This window comes from Oncorhynchus keta, chromosome 36 (assembly GCF_023373465.1).
Source record: "Oncorhynchus keta strain PuntledgeMale-10-30-2019 chromosome 36, Oket_V2, whole genome shotgun sequence".
NCBI lineage: Eukaryota > Metazoa > Chordata > Actinopteri > Salmoniformes > Salmonidae > Oncorhynchus > Oncorhynchus keta.
The window spans coordinates 4,582,090-4,609,433 of record NC_068456.1 but is presented as its reverse complement, the minus strand read 5'-3'; the positions used below and the strand labels follow the sequence as shown (position 1 = coordinate 4,609,433).

The following is a 27,344-nucleotide window of genomic DNA, read 5'->3' as shown; positions in this document are numbered from 1 at the left end:
TTTATAGTATAATTTTTGGGATTGACATACAGAATTTTGTTACAAAAAAAATAAGACCGGTTGTACTATTTAATGGTTTTGATATAATGATTTATTTCAGAAATTCTGACATTGATAAAGATGTAGTATATTTAATTAAACTGCTAATAATATTAGGTACGTTTCATACTCACAAATGCAAATGGTCTAATTCAAACAAAAATGCAATTAAAACTTGTTGTATTATTAATGAATATGATTTGTTTGTTTAGGATTCCTGGCAATGTAAATAGTTTGTATGTATGATTATTTGCATGTGACTATTCCTCTTTTGTTTGTTGATATTTGTTAATAAGGTTTAAGTGCCTTTGAACGGGATGTGGTAGTAGGTGCCAGGCGCAACGGTTTGAGTGTGTCAAGAACTGCAATACTGCCGGGTTTTTCACGCTAAACAGTTTCCTGTGTGTTTGAATGGTCCACCACCCAAAGGACATTCATCAAACTTGACACAACTGTGGGAAGAATTGGGGTCAACATGGGCCAGCATCCCTGTGGAACGCTTTCGACATCTTGTAGAGTCCATGCCCGACGAATTGTGGCTGTTCTGAGGGCAAAAGGGGGGTGCAACTGAATATTAGGAAGGTGTTCCTAATGTTTTGTACACTCAGTGTATACAGTAATTGGTAGGAAGTCAGACAATGCAACACACTTTGAAAGGCGTTGACCAAGAATGGTTACGGAGTTGACAAAAGACATCCGCTGGAACGCGCCTATTGACTTGAACGTTGACAAAGCCATTCTATTCATTCTATTTCTATTTTACCTTCGCGTGAGACCAAGCTGCGCAAGTGTTACCATGGTGACCAGTGAGCGTTCAGTAAGGGATTGTGAATCCAACAGCTAAATTGCGTAGGTTTGAAACCATAATCTTTTTTTGGCTAATTGTACTAGAGTAATGGGCTTCTAGGCTGGTTCGTCGAACTATTATTTGGACAAAATATGAGTTCACGTAGTACTAAAAGCCCAGGAAAAACTGGAGCCAAGGCACGGTCGAAGGGAGCAGTCCAATCATCAGAGGCAGGTATGCAAACCATGAATAGCATTGGAATTCAACTTCAAGTCGAGGTGTCTAACCACGTTAGCCATTTAGGTCTAAGTAAAATGTTGTTGTCTGAAATGAAGATGCAAAACAATTGGAGGTTGAAGCTGTTTAATAGGCTTTATATCAATTAACGTTAACAAGTTACCAATATCTCCAGCCCATTTTAAACACAAAGTAACATTAAATTAGTGTAACGACCCTGGGTTTATGGAAATCGACACAGTCGATAGCGCGCCGGACCTCGGGCTAGAAGGTCGAGGTTTCGAGACCTGCTCCCTGCCTGTTTCATTACTTTACTTTGCTGTACAAACATTTAAGTATGTACCTAAACTTGTGATGGTACATGTTTTGGTTAATTGGTTTTGGTTACCATCACATTAAATGTGTCGGCCGTCTGTACATAGAGATGTGTTTCTCTTTCGCTTAATGTGTAGTCTAATTTCCCCTTTTTGTTTGTGCTCTGGAAGGTGCCTCCCCCCAGCGCAGACAGAGCAATGGTGTGACCCAGGGTGGTCAGTCCAAAGGCAAAGCTGCTGCTGCCAAGACAAGACGTAACACCTCTGCCAAGACAGTGCAACCACCAAAGAAAAGTACTGCTCTGCATCGCTCATTCTTATCATGCCAAATCAGACAATTTACCTTTAGCTTACTTCCATTGCAACAATGTAAAGAAGTGCTGATTTGATTGTCCTCATATACCTAGCCTAGGCCTTAGTCATCAGTTGAGATCTGTGTGCCCAATGCTTGTGTTGTAGAAGTGAAACTCGCCCGTAGTATGTTGGCTGAGGTACATTGGTGACAGGATACTTCCCTGAGATCTAAAAAGCTGCTGTCGCTCAGGGCATGATAGACTATATTGTGTTGCTTGATTTATGAGAAAGCCAGTTAAGCATGCTCATCTCAAGTTAGGACTCGACCAGAATAGAATAGTAATTGCCTCCAGAGTGGTGCAGTGGTCTAAGGCACTGCATTGCAGTGCTAGCTGTGCCACTAGAGTCCGGACTCTGTTGCAGCCGTCCGGGACTGGGAGACCCATGGGACAGTGCACAATTGGCACAGCGTCGTCCTAGTTAGGGGAGGGTTTGGCCCGGCAGGGATGTTCTTGTCCCATCTCGCACTAGTGACTCCTGTGGCTGACTGGGCGCTGACATGGTGTATGGTGTTTCCATCGACACATCGGTGCGGATGGCTTCCGGGTTAAGTGGGCATGGTGTCAAGAAGCAGTGTGGCTTGGTTGTATTTCGGAGGACGCACGCCTCTCCCGAGTCCGTACGGGAGTTGCAGCGATGAGACAAGACTGTAACTACCAATTGGATACCATGAAAAAGGGGTCTGAAAAAAAGGAGAGAATAATAATTTTTCCCTAGGATTGGCTGTGTTCTTCTTACCGGGGACAGTGTGCAATCACACATTCATTAACCACCCTGGAGTTCAGAAGAATGAACACATTGCTTACATTACACAACTGTCTGTTACTCTTCATTACACCCAAGGGAGTCTGATGTGGTCAAAGGAAATTATGCAAGCTTGAAAACAATCCCTCATTGTTTCCTGCAGGCACCACCCAAGGCACACATGGGAGCAGTAGGAACTATAGAGAAGGGATCATCAACTACATTCAGCCGAAACATAATAAAAAATAAAACATTTAGACTGCAAATTTACCGCAAGAAGCCTAAACAGATATAATATTTGACTAAAACTGTCACGCCAAGACCTTAGAGAGCCTTTTATTTCTCTATTTGGTTAGGTCGGGGTGTGATTTGGGTGGGCATTCTAGTTTTTCTATTTCTTTGTTGGCCGGGTATGGTTCCCAATCTATCGTTGTCTCTGATTGGGGATCATACTTAGGCAGCCTTTTTCCACCTTTAGTTTGTGGGATCTTGTTTTTGTGTAGTTGCTTTCTGCACTGCATATAGCTTTACGTTCGTTTTGTATTTTGTTGTTTTTTCAGTGTCATTTAATAAAAGAAAGATGTATGCCTACCACGCTGCACCTTGGTCTCCTCATTCCATCAGTGAACGTGACAAAAACCTTGATTACATTTGGAAACATTGACCTGTGCAGGGTGCCGTCTTTCGGATGGGACGTTAAAATCGGTGTCCTGACTTTCTGTGGTCATTCAAAATCCCAATGGGATTTATTGTAAGAGTAGGGGTGTACTCTATGGTGTCATGGCAAAATTTCCAACCTGACCACATTCCATCATGGCCATCTAATCATCCCCCTCATTCCTAATTGGCGTATATCACTCCTCACCTCTACACCTGATAGTTGATGTGTGGTGAGAGTTCTGGCACAAAAATGGTCACCGTACATCACTGAGTTGGGTGCTACACATTGATGGTGGATGAGGTGAGTTTCCCCCTACTATGTAAAGCGCTTTTAGTACCTCAGTTTGTAGAAAAGTGCTATATAAATCAATTATTATTAATTCTTATGATTTGTATTCGATCACATTTTTTATTTGTTATATATTTTTTTAACCTTTATTTATCTAGGCAAGTCAATTAAGAACAAATTCTTATTTACAATGACAGCCTATACCGGCCAAACCTGGACGACGCTGGGCCAATTGTGCACCGCCGTATGGGACTCCCAATCATGGCCGATTGTGATACAACCTGGATTCAAACCAGTGTTTCTGTCGTGACGCCTCTAGCACTGAGATGCAATGTCTTAGACCACTGCGCCACTCGGGAGCCCAAAACGTCTCTCTGTTATCCGTGGGAATTTTGGGAACAGATTTTCAAAATTCAAATCCATTGGAGCTGATTTCCTGGTGTTTTTACGTTATTTTATGTCCAACAATGAATATGCCCCCCTCTCACCCCCACAAAAAAATGATAAAATAACCAATTTTTTATTTTATATATTTTTTTTCTCATAAAACTTGTGGGGGGCAAATAAAACCACCGGCATGCCAAATTCACAGCGGGCCGCCATTTGGGGAACCCTGCTGTAGAGCATGTCAAATTAAGTTGTCTTCAGTACATAGATAATTGCCTCACTACATATCATAGAGCGGGATTCATAGCTTTGACAGCTGTTGCCGTACTCCTTTAGTTAACAAATGAGCAATTATGTTGAAAGCCTTTTCAGCTGTAGCTCTCAGATGGTATTCATGAGATGGTATGAAATACTAGGCCTACATTCCTTTTATGTACAGTATATTATTATTTCCATTTAATACAAAACTTTTATTTAGATAAATGCAGCAAATCAACTTAAATAAACATTTATAAACCAAATACAGTGCATTTGGAAAATATTCAGACCCCTTCATTTTTTCAACATTTTGTTACGTTACAGCCTTATTCTAAAATTGATTAAATAAATAAAAAATCCTCAACAATCTACACACAATACCTGATAATGAAAAATCGAAAACAGGATTTTAGAAACAAATAACTTATTTACATAAGTATTCTGACCCTTTGCTATTGAGACTCAAAATTGAGCTCAGGTGCATGCCGTTTCCTTTTTAATCATTCTTGAGATGTTTCTAAAACTTGATTGGAGTCCACTTGTGGTAAATTCAATTGATTTGAGATGATTTGGAAAGGCACACATCTGTCTATATGTAACAGTATAGACTTTACGTCCGTCCCCTCGCCCCGACATGTGCACGAACCAGGGACGCTCTGCACACGTCAACAGTCACCCTCGAAGCATCGTTATCCATCCCTCCACAAAAGCCGCGGCCCTTTTGTTGAAACCAAGATAGAACTCTTTGGCCTGAGTGCCAAGCATCACGTCACCTGGCCTATACCATTCCCACGGTGAAGCATGGTGGTGGCAGCATCATGCTCATGCTGTGGGGATGTTTTTCAGTGACAGGGACTGGGAGACTAGTCAGGATTGAGGGAATGATGAACTGCGCAAAGTACAGAGAAATCCTTGATGAAAACCTGCTCCAGAGTGCTCAGGACCTCAGACTGGGATGAAGGTTTGCCTTCCAATAGGACAATGACCATAAGCACAAAGCCAAGACAAGTCTCTGAATATCCTTGAGTGGTCCAGCCAGAGCCTGGACTTGAACCCGATCGAACATCTCTGGAGAGGCCTGAAAATAGCTGTGCAGCGACGCTCACCATCCAACCTTCCAGAGCTTGAGAGGATCTGCAGAGAAGAATGAGAGAAACTCCCCAAATACAGCTATGCCAAGCTTGTAGTGTCATAGCCAAGAAGACTCAAAGCTGTAGAAAAATGTAGAAAAAGTGAAAGGCTCTCAATACTTTCCGAATGCGCTGTGTTTATTAAACATATAGGCCTATATGGGAAATTATAATAATAAAAACTAGAAATAGCTGTCCTCAAGTTCAACATACTGAGCAGCAGAAAGAAACGGAATCCTCCAGGTTAAACAAATATTTGGGCTGTACAGATAGGATTAGGCGGTAAAGTCGACTGTACAATCTTATGTATACTGCATGGGTGTTGTTGTGTGAGTCTGTGGCTTTGCTTTGTTACTCTTGTCAGGTTGTTATTGTAAAAGAGAAATGTTCTCTAACTTATCTGGTTGAACAAAAGAAATGAACAAATAAACCTTGACGGACAAAGACAATTACAATGAATCTGTACTGAGGCTAAACTATACTGAAACAATTAACTGATTCCAAAACTAAATTAAATAAAAAATATCATGAATTATGTTCAGTTTTAGTTATTTTTTCCAAACTTTGGGGGAAAATCGAATGGGGTCGAGTTGGGTTTTCAAGCTTTTGGGTTTATAAGCCACTGTATCTAGCGGGTAAATGTAGCCAGGAGAAGGCAATGTTTCAAATAGGCCTAGCTATCACTAGCTAATATGGAAAAAATTGTCTAGCTATCTAACTTGGTTCTTCTTACATGTACTACTACAGTTAAAAAGCATTGGATTGTTTCCTTCCAACATAATTTTTTGCACCAATCGCAACGCTATTCCTTTTAAATCCAAGTCATATTGAGCTTTACTTTATAATGGAAACCTGACCTAACCTTACCCATCATCTTATGTATTACTGCCCCCGAGTTGCAATAAGTGAAGTAAAAAACACAGACACAAATGGTTACAAGCCTACCACGCATGCTTTCTGCAGCTAACACTAAAACTGAAACTAAATAATATAAAAAGGAAATAGAAATATTTTTAGACAACTAAAACTAAATAAAAAATGTGCAAATCGAAACTAAACTGAAATAACGGGGACTTGTTTGTACTCACTGTATGCATGTTTATTGTTGTTGTAGATGTAGAGCTGACTCCAGAGGAGCTAGCTGCAGTGACCATCCAGCGGGCCACTCGAGGCCTGCTGGCCAGGCGAGAGCGGGTTCGGAGACAGAAGGAGAAACAGGACTATGAAGACCTTATGGATCGCTTGGAGAAAGAGGTTAGCTAATTATATGAAAATGACAGTGTATGAAAATGACATTATATGAAAATGACAGTGTTAGGTTTGGATTTATAAAGTACATCAACATATTGAAATTTGAAATCATGAAATAGAACTCTTGGCATTACACGTTGACTCAGATCTCCTCCTTTGTTTGTTCTTCTTTCAAATAGCATCCGTGAGTGTGTTGTAGTCTACAATCAATGTAATGTCATTGTTTCTGAAAATGAGAAGTGTGTGTACCCTGAAAGGTGTGTTTTGATTGGCCTGCAGGCTTTTGTGGCACTAGTACGAAGAGAACAGGAAGAGGCAGAGTGGAAAAGGAAGAAGGAGGAGGAGGAGAGAAAGGGGAAGAAGGAAGAGCAGCTTCTGCGAACTCGACTTCTGGAAGCAGCGTTCGATGGAGAGGCAGAGGAAGTGTTAGCGATTTTGAAGGAGGTGAGACTGATATGTGATATCTGTGAGATCTGTGTGGACAAGTAATGAAGACATGACAAAGATTAATAGATGCACTGGTCCTTGTCTAGGTGTCTGATAGGGACACAAAGCGTGGCCTTGGGTTGGATGAAGCAGGCAAACGCCAGCGGCTGCTAAACCAACTTTTCATGATTAACATCACAGATGCCAATGGCAACACAGCAGTGTCAGAAGCAGCAGGTGGGGGTCAGCCGGAAGTCATCACCTTATTGGTGGAAAGGGGTGCGGACATAAACACACGGGTGAGAGAATGCAGCACGAACAGAAATATTAGCTCTTGGTCAGATGAGAGTGAGTGTCTTCCCTCACCCACCCATTCCCACTGACACACACAAACATACAGTCGTGGCCAAAAGTTTTGAGAATGACACAAATATTACATTTCACAAAGTCTGCTGCCTCAGTTTGTATGATGGAAATTTGCATGTACTCCAGAATGTTATGAAGGGTGATCAGATGAATTGCAATTAATTGCAAAGTCCCTCTTTGCCATGCAAATTAACTGAATCCCCCCAAAAATGAATAAAGATGAATAAATGAATAAAGAATGGTACCAACACATCCTCCGAGAGCAACATCCAGGAACAGTTTGGTGACGAACAATGCATTTTCCAGCATGATGGAGCACCTTGCCATAAGGCAAAAGTGATAACTAAGTGGCTCGGGGAACAAAACATTGATATTTTGGGTCCATGGCCAGGAAACTCCCCAGACCTTAATCCCATTGAGAACTTGTGGTCAATCCTCAAGAGGCGGGTGGACAAACAAAAACACACACATTCTGACAAACTCCAAGCATTGATTAGGCAAGAATGGGCTGCCATCAGTTAGGATTTGGCCCAGAAGTTAATTCACATCATGCCAGGGTGGATTGCAGAGGTCTTGAAAAAGAAGGGTGAACACTGCAAATATTGACTCTTTGCATCAACTTCATGTAATTGTCAATAAAAGCCTTTGACCCTTATGAAATGCTTGTAATTATACTTCAGTATTCCATAGTAATATCTGACAAAAAAATATCTAAAGACACTGAAGCAACAAACTTTGTGGAAATTAATATTTGTGTCATTCTCAAAACTTTTGGCCAAGACTGTTCACATCTATTGATAGGCAGTTAGCCTAGTGGTTAGAGGGTTGGGCCAGTAACTGAAAAATTGCTAGATCAAATCTCTGAGCTGACAAGGTAAAAATCTGTCGTTCTGCCCCTGAACAAGGCAGTTAACCCACTGTTCCCTCCCCGTCATTGTAAATAAGAATTTGTTCATAACTGACTTGCCTGGTTAAATAAAAAAACAAGCATGACCTGACTTAAACCCTTTCTTTGGAAGTGTTTGTCTTCCACAAACTTTCTCCAGCAGGCAAACAACTAAATATATATTTCTGAGTATTGGAGTTAAATGTCCATGCCTAAGGCCTAAGCAATTGCAGAAGTATGTCAGGAATTGTTTTTTGTTTGTTAATAGGGTGCATTTGGACGGACTCCAATCTACAGAGCTGCGTTTGGAGGCCATCTTTGGGCAGTGCAGACTCTTCTACAGCTTGGGGCAGACCCAAGGATCCATGCAGATGATGGTAGCACTCCAGAGCAGGTATGTGTGACTGTGTGTGCATAGACAATAATCAGGGTTATTTGTGTGTGTGTGTGTGTGTGTGTGTGTGTGTGTGTGTGTGTGTGTGTGTGTGTGTGTGTGTGTGTGTGTGTGTGTGTGTGTGTGTGTGTGTGTGTGTGTGTGTGTGTGTGTGTGTGTGTGTGTGTGTGTGTGTGTGTGTGTGTGTGTGTGTGTGTGTGTGTGTGTGAATGAGAGAGACAGATACAGAGGGCGGCTGTGTAATTGTGTTTTTACAAGCCATGTTTGGGCTTATGTGTTTGTGGACATGTTCCAGGTGGCTTCTGAAGAGGCTGTGGTTGCCACTTTACAGAACTGGGATCTGAGTGCCACTGACTCCATGCTGTCGAAGATGAAGGGAGAGGAACAGAGGAGGGCGGAGGAAGAGGAAAAGCAGAATGAGGCGCAGACTGAACGGTAAGAGTCACGCCCAAGTGTTCAACCCCTCCCACTCAAAACAGAAACCTTTCGTAGAGTATGACACTCTCAAAACCCAACCCTATGCTCCCAAACATAGTCTAATTAGGTCATGTCTCATGCACACAGCATAGACAACAGAGTAAGATACACAATTTAGCCAGAACAGTAAGAGAAACTGAATAGCTTGGCCAGAGATCAGATGTTGTGTGCACACATTATTTGTACTATTTGTAATATGTTTATATCTATCTACTTCCCCTCAACTTCAACACAAAGGCACGTCAGTCCTGTTAAGTCACGTCATCAGGCCAGTCCTGCATAGTCACTTTTGCTGAGTTGAGGACAGATAAGAGAGGATAGCTGACATGATTTCCCCACACATTGTTCACTGATAGGGGGAAACAGTGCAAACGTGCAAACCAAAAATGGCCTGTGTTTTCCCTCAGCCTGAAAGGGGAGGTGGATCAGCTCCAGAAAGAGCATGAGCGATGCCAAAGAGAGGTAAGACACATCCGGAATCAATAGTTCCAAGATGAACAGGGAAAATGTCCCTTTCATCACTCTGACGTCACTCGCCCTGTGTGTGTATATAGCTGCAGAAGGCCTTCGTTGAGCTGAATAAGAGGATCACAGAACATGATACATGTGTGAGGAAGGGTATGGAGGAGCAGGCTAAAGTCACTTTGCTGGTAGTCACTGTACTTTTTTAGCACACTGCTAAAGTTGTATTGTCTCAGTACTGAAGTAATGATGTATGTATTGTCTCAGTACTGGTGTGTGTGTGTGTGTGTGTGTGTGTGTGTGTGTGTGTGTGTGTGTGTGTGTGTGTGTGTGTGTGTGTGTGTGCGTGCGTGCGTGCGTGCGTGCGTGCGTGTGTGCGTGTGCGCGTGCGTGCGTGCGTGTGTAAAGGTGGTTCATGAAGCTGAAGATGTGTTGGCGAAAGCTCAAATAGCAGCTCATGAGGCTGCAGGGAAACTATCCCTTGCCAAGCTGACACTGAGAGAGCAGTCTGGTGGTGGTATGTAATGTCACATGCACACACACATGCAGCCCCCCACACACACACATACACAGACACAGAGACAAACAAACACACCTTTCCCTGGAGCAACACAAAATGTAATATTCTCATAGTGTGTGTTTATGTGAACTAAGATGCTGTCCTGGACCGTGGTGGGGTTCGTTGCCCGGTTCGCGACCTTGAGGAAGTTCTTATTAAAGATGTAGGCGGCAAGATCAAGCAGGATGGCAGGTAAAATAATTATAATAATTACTTACTCACTTTAGTATGACTTTTTGCCCTCAGGTTAGCTGCTCAAACAAAACACAAACAGGTTGTTCATCTCTCTGTATTTAGTGAATCGCTCTGTTTACAATTTAACATTAGATTCAGTTAATTAAGTTTATCCACACTGGCTGTGTATCTGATGTTAGGTGGCCCCTGCTTGTGGATACCTATGGTCAGGCTGCCACATTTCTACGCTACAGAGACACTAACTACCTGGACGCCTTGCATCCTGGAGACATGCAGCCTGACAAACTGAGACTCGCTCTACTGGGGGCCATCAGGTGTGAGAGAGAGATATTACAGGGGTGCCGGCAATGAGCAGCCTAAGCCTAAATTTGAGTTATGCACATCAACGACAGCAGCAGGTGTAAGAAGTGTTTTTAAGAGTTTGCTGTAAAACCTTAATGTATATCAAATTCAGGGTCGGGCTGCTCATTTGAATTGCCAACAGTAAATATGTCACAAAAAATATTGTTTTTGTATAAATAAAGGAGTGAATAAGGACACAGATAAATGTATGTATGAATAGAAAGGCTGTTCTGATGTAATCCTGTCTGCAGGTTCGGAAAGCCCTTGGTTATTAACATGATGGAGGTGGACTTGTTTGAGAGTGTACAGAACCAGCTAGACCAGGTGAACCCAGGGCTGAGTGAGCAGCTGATGAACAAGGAGCTCCTGCAAGAAGAGAGGTACAGTACCAAGCGCTTACTGCCAGCTCATAGATCATCTCAATATGAACCTTTCTCAGTTGTAGTTAGATTTTCTTTACATTTAAGTGGTGAGGTAAGACATAAAAAAAAATGCAAGGCTGCGCCCTCTCATTGCGCGATTGATATCAAGGTATGTCGTCTCCCGGTAGGTACCTCAGCCTGGTGCGCTCCACAGATGGTCCTCAGTATGCCAGAACTGAGTTCATGCTGGACCGCATTGAGAAGTTCAGCCTGGTCTTGGTGACCAAACAGCGCCACCCTCCTGATGCACTGCTCACAGCATTCTATCCCATCCATGTCATGCTGCCGGAACCCAAAATATGACGTTGCTGTGGCTCAAAAGTGTAAATACTGTTGTTGTTGTTGTTTTACCACAAAACATGTTTTACTAATATAAAATATATGACACCAGAAAATAAGGATTTTATTTTTGGTATGATTATTATGTAAATGATTAGATGTTAATCTCCAGCAGATTGACAGCACTGTGGCAATTTTCATGGCAGCTAAATATAAAATATTTTTTTTGATAATGCACACTAGTAGTAATCTAAACCAAAACAAAAAAGTAGCATTGTATCACAGGAAACACAGGCACTCGCGAGTTGTTACAGCAATCCCTATCCCTATTGGCTGCTACAGTTGACTTGTTTTTAGGAACAGCCAATCATGGGGTTGTATAGAAGAGATTTGACACAGGGAGTTATTTTACACTGGCCCAGGTTGAATCGGTCAAAAATCCGGTCACATCATCGGGCGAAAGCAGTAAGTGACACCACTCCGTTATTTTGTCAACAAGGCAGTATTGGTGCATCGTCCAGAAACATACATCTCTTTTCCATAAAATAAATGTGTGCTTTTTCCAACTAGTTTTTATTGTGAAGGCAGATGTCACTGTTGCATGTGAAAACAGAATCCTACGAATGACTTAATTATTGCTTAATAATTACTTCACTTTTGTTTTGAGGCGACCTCGGCCTCGGACAAGGCGGGTTACCTGGCTCACGTCCGGGAGGCAGCCCGGTTCCAAATCGAATGCAATCAACTTTCAGCCGGTGCAAAACACGGCTCAACGGGCGCACTGGCGAGATTAATCGAACCCCTCACTCTCCCCCGCGCTTTTAACAACATGTTGTGATGGTGGTAGGATGTTAAGATAGCTACTCTTATTAAGTAAGGGTGTCCCATTTAAGCAGCTATTTGTTTTACTTCTGATAATATTCACAATCTGAATCAAAGCTAACAGTATGTCCGGGGTGATTCGGAGACTCGATGAGACCGTTGTTAATCGGATTGCTGCTGGAGAAGTTATCCAACGTCCTGCAAATGCTATCAAAGAATTGCTTGAAAACTGGTAAGTTAACTAGCTAACTAGGATGAATGCTAATTGTTAGCCGTATTGCTAACAAAAGTAGCTAGCTAGCGTTCAAGCTAAGAGTTTATAATTGTGTCTGATGGTGTTAACGTTATTTAACGAGTTAGCTGGCTAGCTCTATGGAGATAGAGTTATATCAGTGTGTGTGTGTGTCAGTTGTGCAAATACAGAAAGCAACTTTTAAAATGAAAATCCGTCTGTAAATATGCCTATATATGTTTGTGTTTGAAACTATGTCATTATCAAAAGCAAATTATGATTCTTTCCTCCTATCGTTCGTAGTTCCCTTTCCGCATTTACAATCAATCAGGGGGTGTGGTATATGACCAATATACCACGGCTAAAGGCGGTTCTTATCCACGGCTGAGTGCCTGGAGGTAGCCCTTAGCCGTGGTATATTTGCCATATACAACAAACCCCAGAGGTACAGTATTGCTATTATAAACAGGTTACCAATGTAATTAGAACAGTAAACAATTATTTTGCCTCATACCCGTGGTATATTTAAGCAATAAGGGGGGGTATATTGCCAATATACCACAGCTAAGAACTGTTCTTAAGTACAACGCAACGCAGAGTGGTATATTGGCCTTATACCACAAACCCTAGAGGTGCCTTATTGCTATTATAAACTGGTTACCAATGTAATTAGAGCAGTAAAAATGTATGTTTTGTCATACCTGTGATATAGGGTCTGATAAACACCGGCTGTCAGCCAATCAGCATTCAGGGCTTGAACCACCCAGTTTATGTCTGTTTTTGTTGAATACTTGTTTTGGATTGGTTTGAAGGTTATTTTAGAGCACGCATTATTTCCTTCTAATGCACTGTAGAATTCCTTTACTATATTTAGTTCTTACATGTTCTGTGTTTGAACTGCTTTTGACAGTAAAAGTCGAATTGAAAACATTATTGCCATTATTGAATTAGATTTTCATAATAGCAAGCTAGGACTGATGGTTTGTTTAGATAAACTAGCAAGTCTGTTTGTTTGGTAACCAAGGCAACTACTGTTGCGATCTAGTAAACTTGCTAGCTACTTCAGTGGATGTTGAGAAAATGTATAGCGGCAAATGGGATAATCAACTCGTGGCTATAGCTGTGGTATATGTAAGAGATAATCAACGAGAGGCTATGCGTTAGTCAATGGAAGATTAGTTCAAGTCCGTGGAAGATTAGTTCTACTCCGCTAACGCATTGTGGAGCACACCTTCCATGGCATTCCTTATTTACATAGAACGCATAGCCTCTTGTTGATTATCCCTTACATACAGTGCATTCAATCTACACACAATATATATTTATATTTTAACTAGGCAAGTCAGTTAAGAAACAAATTCTTATTTACAATGTAGGCCGTCATGGGACTTCCAATCACGGCTGGCTGTGATACAGCCTGGATTTGAACCAGGGTGTCTGTAGTGATGCCTCCAGCACTGAGATGCAGTTTCTTAGACTGCTGCGACATTGATCATTCTTGATGTTTCTATAACTTGATTGGAGTCCACCTGTGGTAAATTCAATTGATTGGACATGATTTGAAAAGTCACACACCTGTCTATGTAAAAACCAAGCCATGAGGTCGAAGGAATTGTCTGTAGAGCTCCAAGACAGGCAGAGGCAGAGATCTGGGTAAGGGTTCCAAAACATTTCTGCAGCATTGAAGGTCCCCAAGAACATAGTGGCCATCATTCTTAAATGGAAGAAGTTGGAACCATCAAGACTCTTCCTAGAGCTGGCTGCCTGGCCGAAATGAGAAATCGGGGGAGAAGGGCTTTGGTCAGGGAGGTGACCAAGATCCCGATGTTCACTCTGACAGAGCTCCAGAGTTCCTTGCAGCACTCCACCAATCAGGCCTTTTATGGTGGCCAGACGGAAGCTGTTCCCCATCTAACTTGACAGAGCTTGGGAGGATCTGCAGAGAGGAATGAGAGAAACTCCCCAAATTCACATGTGCCAAGCTTGTAGCATCATACCCAAGAAGACTTGATTTCAACAGGTTCATTGAATTGAGGTTCAACAGGTTCATTGAACCATGAACAATTAATGGACATGCACCTGTGGAACATTTTTTTAAGACACTAACAGCTTACAGACGGCAGGCAATTAAGGTCACAGTTATGAAAACTTAGGACACTAAAGAAGCCTTTCTACTGAGACTGAAAAACACCAAAAGAAAGATGCCCAGGGTCCCTGCTCATCTGTGTGAACGTGCCTTAGGCATGCTGCAAGGAGGCATGAGGACTGCAGATGTGGCCAGGACAATAAATTGCAATGTCCGTAGTACTGTGAGACGCCTAAGACAAAGCTACAGGGAGACATGACTGACAGCTGATTGTCCTCGCAGTGGCAGACCACGCGCGTAACACCTGCACAGGATCGGTACATCCGAACATCACACCTGTGGGACAGGTACTGGATGGCAACAACAACTGCCCGAGTTACACCAGGAACACAGGCTGGACTGAAGGCTTGTAGACCTGTTGTAAGGCAGGTGCTCACCAGACAGCAACGGCGCCTACGGCAACAACAGTCGTCCAACGATTGTGCTTTTTTTTCGCAAATGCTCTTTTGTTAAATCATCCCCCAGCGTTGCATCGATTATATGCAACGCAGGACACGCTAGATAAACTAGTAATATCATCAACCATGTGTAGTTATAACTAGTGATTATGAATTATTGTTTTTTATAAGATATGTTTTTAAATCTAGCTAGCAACTTACCTTGGCTTCTACTTCATTTGCATATCAGGCAGGCTCCTCATGGAGTGCAATGAGAGGCAGGTGGTTAGAGCGTTGGACTAGTTAACTGTAAGGTTGCAAGATTGGATCCCCCGAGCGGATAGGGTGAAAATCTGTTGCTCTGACCCTGAACAAGGCAGTTAACCCACTGTTCCAAGGCCGTCATTGAAAATAAGAATGTGTTCTTAACTGACTTGCCTAGTTAAATAAAGGTATAAAATAAAAAAAATCTGCGCCCAAAAATGCCATGTCCGATTGTTAAGAAAACGTGAAATCGGCCCTAATTAATCGACCATTCCGATTAATTGGTCGACCTCTAGTCTCAAGAACTCACGGAACTACTAACCATTACATCTCTATCTATCTCTCTCTCGCACGCTCTCTCACACGCACACACATGCTTGATTGAAATTAGGCCAGGCCTCTTCAGTCTTGTTCAGACTTATCCTCCTCCTTGTCCTCAGTCTTCCTTGCTCCTCTCTGCTCCATAAAGTTTGGCCTTCTGGGCCAGACGCTGGCTTGAGCTGATCTCTACCAGCTGAAGAAGGTCAGGGCACAGTTGTTTGAACGTCCTGTGGACCTCGGGCCAGGATGTCTTCTTCACGCTGCTCTTTGGATCCTGGTAGGGCCTAGCTTTCAGGATGGTCCACTGGTCTGGGATCAGATCCACATCACAGACTGAAATTGCCTTGTTAGATCATCAACCTCTGAATCTCCAAAATCTGAAGATACACACACAATAAGGAAAATAATATTTAGTTAAATGCTTTTATGGGTTTTTAACAAGTGTGGATTGTTAGTAAGATCAGGAGTGTTATTGTAAGATGCTAAACTTCAGAGTTTTCTGCATCAGGCCAAGTTTGCAGTTCCACCAGTTTTGTGGATCCCAGAGCTAAAATCCCCAAATATCTTGCCCATGCTTTAGCACAGCCGGTCAATGAGTTTGGACATGGATGATGTCACACGAACCAGGGTGCTGTCATCTCTGGGTGTCAGACTGACAACCTCATAGGTGTCTGTGTTGGCCAGACAAGTCTTCAGTTTGCGTCCAGGTTTGTATGTCAGAGAATACAACAGTGTAACAAAGTTTTAGACGTGCACGTATGAGTAATAACATTTTGTATGAATTATGAATAAAAAAATATTCATACCACCCACCCACCAACACACACACACACACCTGCTCGTGTGTTTGTTCAACACTACCTGGGTGGTGGTCAGGCAGCTGTGGACCTCAGCCACTGTCACGGAGGTTCTCTACAGTGTCAAATACAGGCTGCTGAGGTGCGTGAGGAAGTCCTGCATGAAGCTGCTGGTCCCTACCACGTCTTTTTCTGTACTGTTGAAGCTGCGTGCCTGACTTTGCTGCACTGGACCCCCCTCAGCATCTGGTGACTGAATCTGTAGCATAGCTAGCTTTGGCAATAACTCCAATGTCACATTGGAGTTATATCCATAGCTAACTGTAGCTGTGCAGCAGTTGCTATTCGCATGACAGCTGATTGTTTACATAGTTGCTGTACCAAGTCTTTGCAATTTGGTTTGTGAGAAGATATCAGTTTGGTTCACCATATGATATTTGCATTCACTGTAATGTTACAGTTTAGATGCCAAGTCCACCAACATACAGGTGACTGTGAAGGAGGGGGGTCTGAAACTTATCCAGATACAAGACAATGGCACTGGCATCAGGGTAAGGTGTGGTGTGTGTGTGTGTGTGTGTGTGTGTGTGTGTGTGTGTGTGTGTGTGTGTGTGTGTGTGTGTGTGTGTGAGAGTGAGTCATGTAAGCAAAATAAACAACTTCCACCAAGTCCATATTTTGGTTCACTTCTCACTTTCCTTTCGACTGTTTTACTTTCTCTTTTGAAGAAAGAAGATATGGAGATAGTATGTGAACGGTTTACAACAAGCAAGCTCCAGACTTTTGAGGACCTCAACGCCATCTCGACCTATGGTTTCCGAGGAGAGGTGAAGCATTTCCGATTTGTTTGATCGTTTGAGTAATTCAACCATCCACATTTGTCAAGGTTACGTTGTAATGGGGATGTATTTTGGTGTAGGTTAATTCTTTATGTGGGCAAAGCTAGATGTTCAATTCTAGTGTTTCTGGACTATCCATGTGACGTGTGTGTGTGTGTGTGTGTGTGTGTGTGTGTGTGTGTTTCAGGCACTTGCCAGTATAAGCCATGTTGCCCATGTGACCATAACAACCAAAACGGCTGACGCCAAGTGTGCTTACAGGTAGCCTGTTATTTCATTACACTTTGATTGACGAGGCCATCAGTCCTTTTGTCGAATTGCCCAGTAACGCGTTTGAATCCTCAGTCTGTAAGTGCTGCCCTCACCCTCCCCAGAGCCACCTACTGCGATGGGAAACTAAAGACCCAACCCAAACCCTGCGCTGGAAACCAGGGGACACAGATCACCGTGAGTTCATTAAATGGCCACTTACAACTGCAAAGGTATATCGACTATAATGTGCGAAAAGAGACGACGACTTCAAGTATCTCTGAACATCCACAGGCGGAGGATCTGTTTTATAACGTGTCCACCAGGAGGAAAGCACTGAAGAGCCCCAGTGATGAGTACTCCAGGATTGTGGAGGTGGTGAGCAGGTGTGTGTGTGTGGCCTCAAGCGTCACAAATATTTTTATTTATTTTGTGTGCTGGCAATGTGTTGTGACTCATGCAAACTATCTTTTTTGATCTTTTTGTTTTGACAGGTATGCCATACACAACTCTGGGAAAAGCTTTGCTGTCAAAAAGGTGAGATTTTGATTTCCTTCACGTTTCCTACCCTTGATGTTTTCAACGGAGGTCATTGTCCCCGAAGGGAGGAGACTTCGGTTGTTTGTCACAAATATTCTGTCTTTTTTAAATATTTTTTTCCCAGCAAGGCGAGACCATGGCTGACGTCAGGACCCTACCCAACGCCTCCATACTGGATAATATCCGTGTGGTTTTCGGCAATACAGTCAGCAGGTACGGGGGGGGGGGGGATACCCCTCCAAGATTACTCTCTCATGTTGGGATGTCAGTTCCTTGTTGAGTGAATAAAGGTTATGCCATCCATTTTGAATTGTATCTGCAGCCAGACAGAGTTTTATCTTGATCTGTTAGTGAATGCTTTGAGCTATAATCTGATACGTTCTGCATAGTTAAGTTAATTGGACTTCTGCTGGTTTTTCTTGTGCCCAGTGATCTTGACCTTCCCCAGTGGGCGAAGCTGGTTGAAATAACTTAATTACAACCAGAACGGGTTGAAATCTGGCTACATTGATGTCATCGATACCAGTTTTGCCATTGAGTCTGTGGTATGAAGAGTGAGCAGTGTGTTGCATGTTTTTTTTCTCCGTAGGGAGCTGATTGAAGTGGGCTGTGAGGATCAGAAGCTTGCCTATAAGCTGAAGGGCCACATCTCCAATGCCAACTACTCAGTGAAGAAGTGCATCCTCATCCTCTTCATCAATCGTATGTGCCACAGGAGCGCTATGTTAAAATAACTAGTTATATGAACTTGAATACGATATTCCTGTGAATTTTTTTACTAATAGTCTTGTTTTTCTCCTCAGATCGTCTGGTTGAATCGAGTGCCTTAAAAAAAGCCATTGAGACCGTTTATGCTGCATACCTTCCCAAGAACTCTCACCCATTTCTATATCTCAGGTAACTCCGGTTACTGTCACTTAACTGGATAGCAAATGATTTCTGGTTGTGTTTACTGTTCTTTGTTCTATTGCTTAAGCCTGGAGATTGCCCCTCATAACATCGACGTGAATGTCCACCCGACCAAACACGAGGTGCACTTCCTCCACGAAGACTGTATCGTCGAGAGCGTTCAAAAACAGATAGAGAGCAAACTCCTGGGCTCCAACTCCTCACGCACGTACTTCACACAGGTGCTGTTAGCTCCGCAGTCCTCCATGCTGAATGTCTTCTCGTTTTTTATTGTTTTTAACAGGATATTATACTACTAGGTATTTAACACAACATACAGTATGTGCCAATAAGCTAAACTGGGTGTATGGAATTCTCTTTCTTTTCTTTAGTGGATTAGTTGGTGTGTAGAATCAGTAGTAGTAAAAAAGAGAAGCTGCATTCTTGGAATTGAGGTGAAAAATAAAAGGTTATCCGTTTGACCTAATTCTTTGTAGACATTGCTGCCTGGGCTGTCTGTCTCCGCCAGCGAGGGGAAGTCTTCCTCCAACTCCACAGGGGACGGTGAGCGGGTCTACGCCCATCAGATGGTCAGGACCGACAGTAGAGCCCAAAAGCTGGACGCCTTTCTCCAGCCGGCGTCCAAGCTGGCCCCTACTCCCACCGCCAACCCTAATGGGCAGAGCAGGGGGGAATCTGTGACCACCAATGATATGGAAGAGATGGACAACGCAGAGATCCTGGAGGAACAGGCGCCAGGTGCCACAGAGGATGGGGAGGGAACCAGCCGAAATACCCCAGCTGATCTCCCCAGGTGATCATGCCTTCTTAGTGGGCTTCAGGGATACATTCACTGAGTGCTTGTTTGAATAGTGTATTACGTGGTTTATGGAGTGTGTCAGTGTATTTAGTGGTGCTTAGAATGTCTGTATATTTGGTGGTGCATGGAGTGTGTACTCACGCGTGTATTTGTTAGATGTGTGTGTGCGCGCACGTATTTAACTGAGTATGGTGTGTGTTTAGTAAAAGCAGTTTTAATAGTAGTGTGTGGGTGTTGTTGGGTCGGCCCAGGAAGCGTCCCCGTGCCGGTGAGGACGAGGAGCAGGAGAACCTGACTGCTGCAGCCACAACCAAGAGACGAGCCATCAAGCTGAGCAGTGTGAAGGAGCTGAGAGATGACATCACTGAGCACGCACACAAAGGTATACCCAACTCCATCCATCATCAAATACTGGACACGTACAGGAAGGAGTGTCTGCGGTGGTCTCAATTCTAACTACCATAGGTTAGAAGTAGTGTGTGAAAGGGGGAGAACTGAGGAAGGGGAAATGCGATTTGAACGAGCTAATCCACTATATACTGTAGATATTCCACTATACTCGTGATTGTGTCTTTGCTGACACCATCAGGTGAAGAAAGCTACTTCGCACACAGCTGTTGCAATACTGTACTTACTTCAGTACAGAAAAATGAGATTGTAGTAAACTAAGGATGGGCAAAAACACTTAGCAGAAGATCTGTAGCTCAGTTGGTAGAGCATGGCGCTTGTAACGCCAGGGTAGTGGGTTCGATTCCCGGGACCACCCATACGTAGAATGTATGCACACATGACTGTAAGTCGCTTTGGATAAAAGCGTCTGCTAAATGGCATATATTATTATTATTATCTGGTTTGAGAGCCTGTCCAATGTATGTTTGGTCTTCCTCAGGTCTTCAAGAGATGCTTCAGAATCACTCGTTTGTGGGCTGTGTCAACCCCCAGTGGACTCTGATCCAGCACCATACCAAACTGTACCTTCTCAACACCACCAAACTCAGGTCAGAACCACATGCACTCCCCTACCTATTTATTTGGACAGTTAAGCTAAAATGTATAATTTAGCTTTTACCAGGGCAGCATTTTTGGATATGAAAGCACTTTATGCATCTTGTCCCCTCACTTGAAGGTGTCATAAAGTATTTGGAAGAATTCACACATACAGTGGCTTCAGAGAGTATTCACACCCCTTGACTTTCCACATTTTGTTGTGTTTATTAAATAAAATAAATTAAATTAAAACTACCATCCATTTTGAATACAGGCTGTAACAACACAATGTGTAATAAGTCGAGGGGTATGAATACTTTCTGAAGGCCTGTAATAAAGTAGTCAAAAGTATTTGCTCCCATATTCCTAGCACGCAATGACTACATCAAGCTTGTGTGACAGAGGCACAAAGGTCATACCCCCCAAGACATGCTAACCTCTCACCATTACCTAATAACAGGGGAGATTCACATTTTTGGGGGTGGTATGATATTTATGCCTCAAACTTTTTTACTCATCCATTATACTGCATCTGTAATCATAGTAGCATCCACATTAATGTAGAAGGGTTCAGAAAAACATTTGTTGTGCAGAGTTGCATGTAGAAGCTTTAAAAAATATACTTTGCTGCAAAATAAATATATCAATTAGAAGTATTCCTGTGCGGTTGCTCAAGGTGTTAAATATTTAGCTTTTTCTCTTCTTTTTTTAGCCAGGAGCTATTCTACCAAATTTTGATCTACGACTTCGGTAACTTTGGCATCTTGAGGTTATCTGTAAGTATGACACACATCAATGTGTAGCACGGTATACCTGTACCACGGTAATATCATGGTACCAACATTTTAGAATACCGTAGTACCGTCTCATATGATACTGCCAACATTTTTGACCATACCTATCTAAAGAACCAACCTGTTTATAAAATGTTTTAGTCAGTTTTGTTTTATAAATTCAGTGAATTGTTTTTAAACAATTATATGCGCCAGTCTATACCAGGCGGTGTCAGAGGAAGGCCCTAAAAATTGTCAGACTCCAGCCACCCTAATCATAGACTGTTCTCCCTGATACCACACGGCAAGCGGTACCGGAGCGCCAAGTCTAGGTCCAAGAGGCTTCTAAACAGCTTCTACCCCCAAGCCATAAGACTCCTGAACATCTAGTCAAATGGCTACCCAGACGATTCACATGCCCCCCTCGCCACAACACTGCCACTCTCTGTTGTCATTTATGCACATTCACTTTAATTTACTCTACCTACATGTACATACTACCTCAACTAACCGGTGCCCCCGCACATTGACTCTGTACCGGTACCCCCCTGTATATATTATTTTTTTACTGCTGCAAGGTAAAATGTTGTATTCGTATTCGGCGCATGTGACTATTGAAATTTGATTGGATCTCACCCGCTTGTCGTCCTAAAAACCGGAAATGTTTTTAAAAATGTTTTATAACAAACAACGTTTTGCAGTCATGTTACCTAGCTTGCTAACAACCTGGTAACTTGACAGTAGGTCTAGGCCAATTTGATTGGCCCATGAAGAAAGGAGAAGCGTCTGCTTCTCATAAGATGTGCTTCAAAGGTAGGATTCATATAGGCCTAATGTAAGCCTGAACTATATAAAAGATATCTATTTCTGGTGCTCCTAAAATTCTATTTGGTGCCTAACATTTTTAAAGTTGGGAGCAGTTTGTACAATGCATTTGGAAAGTATTCAGACCCCTTGACTTTTTCCACATTTTGTCACGTTAAATAGCTTTTTACCCTAATCCATCTACACACAATACCCTGTAATAACAAAGCAAAAACGGGTTTTAAGAACATTTTGCAATTAAAAAAAAAAAAAAAGAACTGAAATATCCAATTTACATAAGTAATTCAGACCATTTACTCAGTACTTTGTTGAAGCAGTGATGACAGCCTCGAGTCTTCTTGGGTATGACGCTACAAGCTTGGTACACCTATATTTGGGGAGTTTCTCCCATTTTTCTCTGCAGATCCTCTCAAGCTCTGTCAGGTTGGATGGGGAACATCGCTGCACAGCTATTTCCAGTCTCTCCAGAGATGTTAGTCCAGGCTCTGGCTGGGCCACTCAAGGACATTGAGACTTGTCCCAAAGCCATTCCTGTGTTTTCCTGTTAGACTGGGGCGAAGGTTCTGAGGTCCTGAGTGCTCTGGAGCAGGTTATCAAGGATCTCTCTGTACTTTGCTCCGTTCATCTTTCCGTCGATCCTGGCTAGTCTCCCAGTCCCTGCCACTAAAAAACATCCCCACAGCATGATGCTGCCACCACCATGCTCCACTGTAGGGATGGTGCCAAGTTTCCTCCAAAAGTGATGCTTGGCATTCAGGCCAAAGATTTCATCAGACCAGAGAATCTTGTTTCTCATGGTCTGAGAGTCCTTTAGGCACCTTTTGGGAAAACTCCAAGCGGGCTGTCATGCCTTTTCCTGAGGAGTGGCTTCCGTCTGGACACTACCATAAAGGCCTGATTGGTGGAGTGCTGCAGAGATGGTTGTCCTTCTGGAAGGTTCTCCCATCGCCATAGAGGAACTCTGGAGCTGTCAGAGTGACCATCGGGTTCTTGGTCACCTCCCTGACCAAGGCTCTTTCCCCCAATTGCTCAGTTTGGCCAGGCGGCAAACTCTAGGAAGAGTCTTGGTGGTTACAAACTTCTTCCATTTAAGAATGATGCAGTCCACTGTGTTCTTGGGGACCTTCAATGCTGCAGACATTTTTGGGTACCCTTCCCCAGATCTGTGCCTTGACATAATCCTATCTCTGAGCTCTACGGACAATTCCTTCGACCTGATGGCTTGGTTTTTTGCTCTGACATGCACTGTCAACTGTGTGACCTTAGACAGATGTGTGCCTTTTCAAATCATCTCCAATCAATTGAATTTACCACAGGTGGACTCCAATCAAGCTTTAGAAACATCTCAAGAATGATCAATGGAAACAGGATGCACCTGAGCTCAATTTTGAGTCTCATATCAAAGGGTCTAAATACTTATGTAAATAAGTTTATTTGTTTCTAAAATCCTGTTATCACATTACCAGAGGCTGTGATTCTGGGCCTGTTTTCACTAATTGTCTCAGAACAATTTAGCCTTTCAGATAAGATGGACAGGGAGGACCTAAACTTAGATTAGACGCATTGTGAATACGGGCCCAAATATTTGGCTCCGAGTTGGCTTGATGATGTTGTGTTGTTCCAGGAGCCTGCACCACTCTATGACCTGGCCATGCTGGCTCTGGACTCCGAGGAGAGCGGCTGGTCGGAGGAGGACGGGCCCAAGGAGGGTCTGGCCCAATACATAGTCGACTTCTTGAAGAAGAAATCTGAGATGCTGGAGGACTACTTCTCCATGGAGATCGACCAGGTCTGTCTGCTGACCCTCTGTATCCTGTCTGTGCTGACAAAAACATTGAAATCATACCTGGTTGGACCATCAGCACTTGCCACCTAAATGTAATTGTCATGCATGAAATCAGGGCAAAACTTAAGATCAGAATGTGTCTTGTTTGCAGGAAGGAAATCTCACCGGTTTGCCATTGCTGCTTGACAAGTACACCCCTCCTATGGAGGGTCTGCCCATGTTCATCCTACGTTTGGCTACTGAGGTGTGAACTATTCTTATCCATGACCATGTCTTATCAATAAGTTCTTATATACTAAACAGACTAATCGAAGGGGTTGTGTAGGTGAACTGGGACAATGAGAAGGACTGCTTCAGAGACTTCAGCAAGGAGTGCAGCCAGTTCTACTCTATCAGGAAACAGTATGTCCTGGAGCTGGAGCCGGGAGAGGAGGAGCAGGTATGTCACTCAGATGCGCCATCCCGGGTCGTTTTCATTAGGCATCAAACAGAAGGAAATGGAAGGACTACATGGAGTTGACCTATTTTCATTTTCAGTTGCGTGCCTAATGAACACAGCCTTGTGTTTTTGTTGTTGTAGTGTGTCTCGCACTTGTCAATCTGATATAAGCGGGTAGTTGATGACACCAAGGTCACATTTAGTAGAAACCAAGGATTCAGGAGCAAATCATTTTGAAATGGAAGAAATACTGCCATGTCGTAGGAACACGCTCTTGTATTTTCAGTTTTGGTCCCATTTAGCATTTACTGAACAGACTATGGTTGTGAATGTGTTGCAGGATGCAGAGCTGAACTCGTGGCGTTGGAAGGTGGAGCATCTCCTGTTTAAATCCTTCCGGAGCCTCTTCAGTCCTCCGAAACACTTCAGTGAGGATGGCAGCGTACTCCAGATTGCTAATCTACCAGACCTCTACAAAGTATTTGAGCGATGCTAAGACATGAGAAACACTGTCCATGGGCTGCATGTCTGTTTCGGGAAACCATTTGATATACAGTTGAAGTCGGAAGTTTACATGCACCTTAGCCAAATACATTTAAAGTTTCACAGTTCCTGACATTTAATCCTAGTAAAAATCCCTGTTTTAGGTCAGTTAGAATTAACACTTTATTTTAAGAATGTGAAATGTCAGAATAATAGTGTAGAGTGATTTACTTTTATCACATTCGCAGTGGGTCAGAAGTTTACATAAACAATTCAAAGGTAATTCTAATTGAGTATAACTTGGTTCAAACGTTTCAGCTAGCCTTCCACAAGCTTCCCACAATAAACTGGATGAATTTTGGGTTATTCCTCCTGACAGAGCTGGTGTTACTGAGTCAGGTTTGTAGGCCTCCTTGCTCGCGCAACCTTTTTCAGTTCTGCCCACAAATTTTCTATGGGATTGAGGTCAGGTCTTTGATGGCCACTCCCAATGCCTTGACTTTGTTGTCCTTAAGCCATTTTGCCACAAATTTGGAAGTATGCTTGGGGTTATTGTCCATTTGCGACCAAGCTTCAACTTCCTGACTGATGTCGCTTCAATATATCCACACAATTTTCCTACCTCATGATGCAATCTATTTTGTGAAGTGCACCAGTCCCTCCTGCAGCAAAGCACCCCCACATGTTGCCACCCCCGTGCTTCACGGTTGGAATGGTGTTCTTCGGCTTGCAAGCCTCCCCCTTTTTCCTCAACAGTTCCATTTTTGTTTCATCAGACCAGAGTTCTTTTTGGAGAAATGTCCCATCCTTGTCCCCATGTGCAGTTGCAAACTGTTTTGGAGCAGTGGGTTCTTCCTTGCTGAGCAGCCTTTCAATTAATGTGGATATAGATACTTTTGTACCCGTTTCCTCCAGCATCTTCACAAGGTCCTTTGCTGTTGTTCTGGTAATGATTCTCACACAAAATTACGTTCATCTCTAGGAGACAGAACACTGCTGCGTGGTCTCATGGTGTTTGTACAGATTAAATTGCTCCCAAGGATGAACCAGATTTGTAGAGATCTACAAAATCTTGAGGTATTTTGATTTTCCCGTGATGTCAAGCAAGGAGGCACACCTCCAATTGATTCAAATGTCAATTAGCCTATCAGAAGCTTCTAAAGCCATGACCACATTTTCTGGAATTTTCCAAGCTGTTTAAAGGCACACGCAACTTAGTGTATGTAAACTTCTGACCCACTGGAATTGTGAATTAATGTCTGAAAAATGACTTGTCATGTAAAGTAGATGTTCTAACAGACTTGCCAAAACAACTAACCTATAACTATGTACTGTACAAACCCTCATCTTCCAAATTGTTTAGGTGGTTTAGCTCTAACCATTGACTTTTACAGAGTGGATTGAGGTGCTTGCGTATAATTCAAGCATTAACAACTTGTTCATGATTACTGGTAACAAAATGAAACAAAGGGCAGTGTAAATCTGTTAAGAGTTTATTCAATGCGATAGCTGCCCCAGACACAATCACTGTGTGGTCCTGAGACTTGAAACTGCTTGGCTTTCAAAGCAGCGAACACTGTTTGAGAAGTGGTATGTAGTGCTGTCTTCTGATGTACCCCAAATAAAGAACCTCAAACCATCACTCTTACAAATGGAATTCAATGTGCCATAACCCATGCAAAAAAAAATAACAAATCTACCTTGTATTTACAGTTCTGACATTTACACTTATTGCCAAGAAATCTTTAAATATTTGAGAAACCTCTGCAGACAATTGGTTCTATATATTTCATTAAATCATGACTGCACCTTTAAATACATAATTCTGTACCAGTTATTGTTTTGAATTGTTTGGTTAATGCAAAACCCTCAGTCTCCAGGTGTGAGAAGGCACTTCACTGTGTGAGGGATTATGGATAGGTGCACGGCCAGAGAGCAGCCGTAAGGGTTTAACAGTTAAAAAGCGCCATTATACTCATTCATGCAACTTATTTAAAAAAAATTATAATAGCCAAGCACCCAGCAGTAAAACCTTGTGAATAACATGTAGTACAAAGCTTTGAAAAATAAAGTAATGAGTCAAATTTTCCTTAGATTCATCACCTCCCCTAGTAACTATGGTTTAATAGGTTGAGTCTCCCTCCGACGACACTGGTGCACAAACCAATGCTAATCATTTATTTAAAAAAAAAAAAAACACTAATTCTCGCCTCGGTGCTACCAGTGTTGCTTTTTTTCTGTAAGTGTTTTTGGTTTTGCTACACAACTTTAAGTGTTACAGGAAGAATGGAAATGTGCTCCAGACACTGAGGTGTGAGTTTAAGGGCTTCTGCGGCAATCCAGCAGACATCACTGCTGAGACAGAAGGGCGTTCCGATTGGCCTTCATCTTCTCAAGGCGCTTTACTAGGTGGTTGTTGGTCATCTCCATCTCCTCAGTCTTATCCAGAGCTGTACGCAGCTGTGGCAAAAGGAGGGAATGGTTAGAGAACATTTGAT

General features: G+C 42.7%; 3 protein-coding genes across 25 annotated transcripts in view; 2 read left to right on the top strand and 1 right to left on the bottom strand.

Annotated features, from left to right (window-relative positions):
• The first annotated feature begins 528 nt into the window (after positions 1-528).
• Positions 529-11,380, top strand: LOC118369385 (IQ motif and ankyrin repeat domain-containing protein 1-like). 8 transcript variants are annotated; one of them, XM_052498345.1, is made up of 14 exons: positions 533-1,060; positions 1,549-1,671; positions 6,314-6,453; positions 6,730-6,894; positions 7,078-7,113; positions 8,397-8,522; positions 8,818-8,957; positions 9,356-9,461; positions 9,554-9,649; positions 9,870-9,978; positions 10,116-10,212; positions 10,395-10,529; positions 10,809-10,937; positions 11,108-11,380. In XM_052498345.1, exons 1-14 carry the CDS (start codon positions 979-981, stop codon positions 11,280-11,282), a joined length of 1,659 nt encoding a protein of 552 aa, XP_052354305.1. In that variant the 5' UTR covers positions 533-978; the 3' UTR covers positions 11,283-11,380. The 8 variants fall into 8 exon arrangements, with proteins under 8 accessions (XP_052354303.1, XP_052354305.1, XP_052354298.1 ...); XM_052498338.1 differs by having other exon boundaries at positions 6,984-7,175; positions 8,854-8,957; XM_052498341.1 differs by having other exon boundaries at positions 536-1,060; positions 6,984-7,175; positions 8,854-8,957; positions 9,407-9,461.
• Positions 11,381-11,964: 584 nt separating this feature from the next.
• On the top strand, positions 11,965-26,488 carry mlh1 (mutL homolog 1, colon cancer, nonpolyposis type 2 (E. coli)). Its single transcript, XM_035753897.2, has 19 exons — positions 11,965-12,312; positions 16,678-16,768; positions 16,946-17,044; positions 17,244-17,317; positions 17,431-17,503; positions 17,600-17,691; positions 17,800-17,842; positions 17,970-18,058; positions 18,435-18,547; positions 18,649-18,742; positions 18,822-18,975; positions 19,231-19,547; positions 19,805-19,935; positions 20,443-20,551; positions 21,253-21,316; positions 23,763-23,927; positions 24,076-24,168; positions 24,250-24,363; positions 24,704-26,488. Exons 1-19 carry the CDS (start codon positions 12,206-12,208, stop codon positions 24,857-24,859), a joined length of 2,178 nt encoding a protein of 725 aa, XP_035609790.1. The 5' UTR covers positions 11,965-12,205; the 3' UTR covers positions 24,860-26,488.
• The window catches only part of lrrfip2 (leucine rich repeat (in FLII) interacting protein 2), a 66,497-nt gene continuing 65,476 nt past the window's right edge, over positions 26,324-27,344 (bottom strand). For all 16 annotated transcript variants that reach the window (XM_052498327.1, XM_052498325.1, XM_052498329.1 and 13 more), the window contains one exon: positions 26,324-27,306. In XM_052498327.1, coding sequence (XP_052354287.1) covers positions 27,196-27,306 — 111 coding nt within the window. In that variant the 3' untranslated portion in view covers positions 26,324-27,195. The remainder of the gene's footprint in view (positions 27,307-27,344) is intronic.